At 35.1% G+C, this 4,768-nt stretch overlaps 1 protein-coding gene across 1 annotated transcript; it reads right to left on the bottom strand.

The window, feature by feature from the left end:
- Positions 1 to 567: 567 nt before the first annotated feature.
- On the bottom strand, positions 568 to 4,303 carry LOC144564046 (multicopper oxidase LPR1 homolog 4-like). Its single transcript, XM_078313543.1, has 5 exons — positions 4,252 to 4,303; positions 3,136 to 3,354; positions 2,527 to 2,876; positions 1,214 to 2,324; positions 568 to 855 (listed from the first exon to the last, which is right to left on the bottom strand). The coding sequence occupies exons 1-5, from the start codon at positions 4,291 to 4,293 to the stop codon at positions 802 to 804; spliced, it is 1,776 nt and encodes a 591-aa protein (XP_078169669.1). The 5' UTR covers positions 4,294 to 4,303; the 3' UTR covers positions 568 to 801.
- Positions 4,304 to 4,768: the final 465 nt, after the last annotated feature.

Genomic DNA, 4,768 nt, shown 5'->3' with positions numbered 1-4,768 from the left:
TTGGACACGGATATAACAGCAGATAGTTTTAGTTTTTGCTTCTTGAATCCTTTACATTGTCATATTGGATATTGCTAATTTATGTGTTTTTTTTTATTGATTAGTGCTGTCTTGAATCATGCATATTTTATCTTTTGCTTTATTTTTTTCTTGTTGCAACTTCTCGTGTAATATATTTTTTTTCCAGTTCAATCGTGGAAACCTATGCAAGCAAGTTATAATAGTGAATATAAATTATTTTCCTGTAAGTTCCAAAAATAGCACATTTGGGCACATTAATAACTTCGTGGGAAACTGGGAATTAAACGAGTCCCTGGGCTATAAATGGGCGAATATATGTGTTGATTAAGGGTGGCTTAAGCAATTTTTTTCACTTTAATCCTTTAAATTTTATAATTTTGTAAGTATTTATGCATTTTAGCCCCCCATATAAATTACACTAAAATAAATGGTTGATTTGTAGAGAAGAATGTTGTGACAAACATTTGTCATATGAAGACCAAAAATAACAATAAGGACAATAATGATCATACAGATATTGTATTATTAGTGTCGTGCATTCGAAATTGGCTCAATGCCACTTTGAAAGAACAAATGACTATGATAATTGAGATAATACAGAGAGACTGTATAGTAGTGATGTCTACCAAATAAACGTAAAAAGAGAACAAAAGGTTACATACAAATTGCAAACAACATTTAAATAGAAATTTATAAAAAATATATCTGTATAAGAATAAATAATGAAATAAAATTAAACATCACACATGCTAATTTGGACCTTAATCTCAATATATAGTTTCAAGGCAGGAGCTTTAATGGCCGAATCATTTCATTGTCCTCGTGATCCAATATCTGCAAAATAATTTTGTTATTTTATCAGCTTCAGTGATCAAAACACATATTTAGTTAGACATCACCTTGGAAGTACCTAACCGAAACATGCTCAGTACCAAACTTCAGAACTCCAAAATTATCCATTTCAACAAAATTTAATTTTTTTTTCTGGTAAAAACACTGAATGTTTTGGCCTCATTTAACTCAATTCATTAACCCAATAAGAGCACTAAGACATGTATGGTTGAATGAATAAATTCTGGTGACAACCCGATTTAGATTGGCATGATAGCAAGTTAAATTGATAGTAAAAGAAGAATGAACATAATAAAGTGAGTCCCTGTCGAAAAAGAAAAAGAAAATATAATATACTTACATGACAATGGTAGACATATCCTGGTTCTGCTGTTGCATCGAAAGGATACGTTTGGTTCGTATCAACAATCTTGAATGCGACCATGATGCTTGTCATGTAACTTGGCTCAATCTTCACCACGTTTTTCCATGTTTTTTCATACTCTGGTATAGGCAAAGTCTTTCCTACTGCATGATCTGTCACATTACACTGGACGGCATCATTCAGTTGTGTCATACAGTTTGAAAATTGTTGATACCGAAGGAGCTCAGTAATATCAATGGCTTGCATCATTCCCAAGTGAACATGTAATGGGTGGTTGTCAGGTGTTAGATTAATCACATGCCACAATTCGGTGGTACCGCATTTGGGAGTCTCTGTCACTGGATCCTCAAGTCGCAACCCGTTGATATATAGGTTGGTCACTTCCCCAGATTGGGTATTATTCTCATACATTACAATATACCTAGTTTTTGTGCTTGGTTCAGGCATTGTGACATTGGCGTAGTTCACCTCTTTCTCTGGTATTGTTGAATTGTCAGACATTTTCTGGTCGTTTATATGAAACATCATGACTTTTCCAAGCTGTGTACCAGTGGAAGCAATACCGCTAGGATAAGGATATGTTGCGGAGTTGAGAAGCTCAGCACAGGGTGTAGTTGAGTTGCTGAAGTCAACAATAACATCAACTAACTCAGCGGGGCTTAGCAGTATGGTTGGTGTTTCAACCGGAGCAGCTAAATAGGAAGAATCAGATCCAATAACATAGAACGAGAGGCCATTTGAGAGGGAGAGATTGAGGTATCGTGCATTACAAGCATTTAAGATGCGAAAGCGGTACCGGCGGCGTTCTACATTTAAAAAGGGCCAGGCCTTGCCATTTACAGTAATTGCCTCACCGAAGTATTCAGGCTGCCATTGGGGATGGATTGATGGGACATTACCAGTGGAGTTCATGTAGAGGGTGCCGTCAGTATTGAAACTACGATCTGCAATGATGAGGTGGATATCGTCATCTTCACCTGAGGGAAGGTCCATGGGATCATCGACCTCAGGTTTCTCGATGATGTAAGCACCAAGGAGGCCAGCTAGGAGGTTGACACGAGTGAGGCCAAGAGCATGGTCGTGGTACCTGTTGGAGTAAAAATTAATTAGGTTTGAGTAATAGAGATATAATCATAAACCACGGATCTAATTTAACAATGAAGCATTGCCTGATAATCCTGAAAAAAAGCTGCAAAGAATTTAAAAAAATAATTTTGAAAAGGTTACAAAACAAAATTAACAATAACAAGCGTACCATCCAGCCTTTCTTTCAAAAATAAATAGCGTACCAAAGATTGCCTGGGGGCTGGATGTTAGGGTACATGTAGGTTGTCTGGGTCCACTTAGGACCCACCTCCTTGAAATCACGAGTAAACCATGCGAAGGCACTACCGTCAGATTGTGGGGGATGAATACTGCCGTGCAGATGGACGACAGTTGGCACACCTCCCATTGTGGTATTGACAGTAGAGATAGTGTTATCTGTAGGGAGAATGTGGTGGTCAGGGAGTTGATTTTCCCATTTAACATATAATGGAACCCCGTGACGAGCAATAATGGTGGGGCCAGGAAAAGTTGCTGTTTCGGCTGATGTGCCGTAGACAAAAACTGGGGTTGGAGGAAGGTCTCTGTGAAAACTCTGCATTAATCAAAAGTAAAACAAATTGTTAGGAAAATGATTAATTATCACCATAAAAATAATCATCTACACAAATAACCACCAAGATTTATCTTGTTGTAATCTCATTTTCTCTTCGTTTTCACTTGCTGAAATATTTTGATCTAGAATTTACTGGTGCTTGATTCTTTTCCTTTTATGTGTGGGTGTGGGTTGTGTATGTGGGCAGGCTTTGGTGACATAAATTACGAAAAAAAAAGGAAAGGATATAAAAGATTACCCAGTTGATCTGATACATGCTGATAGTGAGATTGACTGAGACCAGGTTTGCTCCCTCCATAGAGAAGCCATAGATGATGGGCATCTGAGGCAGTGGATCCACATACAGCTGTAACGAAGCTGCTCCCTGTTGCAGTGTCATCTGTGCTTCTATAACAGTCATGGTCACTACCATCAAAAGCAGCATCAGATGTTGTTTCATCTTGGAAATCATATTTCTCTGCAATTTTTTTGAATGTCAGGACCCTGTTTATATTGATTAATATATATTTTTGTTAATTAATTCACCATTTGTTCCGTTAATTTTTTATTTTTAATTTTTGGTTCTTCGTATGCTAGCTCTATATTTTATTTTATACTATTTTTGTTTACTAGAATGGAAAAGGAATCACATTTCTGCATAGGTAGCTAAGCTTAGTTTCAAGTCTTAGTATTTTAGTTCTTAATGAATCCAATTGGTAGAGAGCAATTAACTTAGGTAGGGTTTGGTTTTTGGAGTTGTGGGTATAAACAATGAAAAAAATAGTCAGCTTATACCAAATACAAGCATAAATAATTCTTCAAGCATGCATTATATTTAATTAAGATGCAGACAAACGTCAACACGTTACGAAGAATCTCCTTTTAAAAAATAATATATATATTGAATTATTTAGATGCAGGAGACAGTATCAGCTTTCACTTGTACATTTTTAGCTTCTCGTAATATATATATTATAACACGCCAAATAAGTCGTATACACGACAAACACGTACACACTATATATTTTCATTCATTTTTATTTACGTATTATACAATTAATTAATTGTAATCTTTTAAAGTTTGAACTTCTGGAATAATTATACGATTTTTGTTTTTTTGCAATAAAATTATATACTCGTGAATTAGCGGGCGGAGGAGCTTTTCCCGCCGCAACGAATGATGTAGAAATCAAATTGAAGCAAGAAAACATATATATGCTACACAAACCAGTACTGTTTCGCCAATATTGTAAACAAATATAAATAACATACATGATATACATATCATGCAAAATTACGTTAGATAAAAAAATGTATATTAAAAGACTAATAGCAAATGAGGATAGAAAATAACTGTAGAGAGAGAGAAAGGGACCTGAAGGGGCATTTGGTACGTATGAAATGCTGGAAGAAGCATGCACAGGTGATGAAATGCTTGTGGCGCACAGCCCTTTTTATATAGATACAAACTTGCGGAGTAAGAGAAGAACCTGAGCTGGCAGTAATATCATAATCCAATAAGAACTTGATGCGAACACGCATTCAACAGATCACATGGCGCATTTGGTAATTAAATTAAAAAAAAACATTGATTGATGTTTTAATTGATTAACGTATATGACTAAGTTTATGCGTAAAATTACTTGATTTGAAAACACTGAATTACCCAAAAACATTGATTTTCTGTCTAGCTAAAAAAAGTAATAAAAAAATTACAAATGTATAATTTGGTTAACAGGTATATTTTCATATCAACTAACATTGTGGTTAAAATTTTGTTAGAAATAGGTGTAGCTTGAGGGTCATGCTTATACAAACATTATATTTTACTATCAATCTCAACAGTCACTTTCAACTTTTTCAAAAAAGAAAAAGTATATTATTTTCATACA

This window comes from Carex rostrata, chromosome 13 (assembly GCF_964058835.1).
Source record: "Carex rostrata chromosome 13, lpCarRost1.2, whole genome shotgun sequence".
NCBI lineage: Eukaryota > Viridiplantae > Streptophyta > Magnoliopsida > Poales > Cyperaceae > Carex > Carex rostrata.
This window is presented reverse-complemented; position numbering and strand designations above follow the sequence as displayed.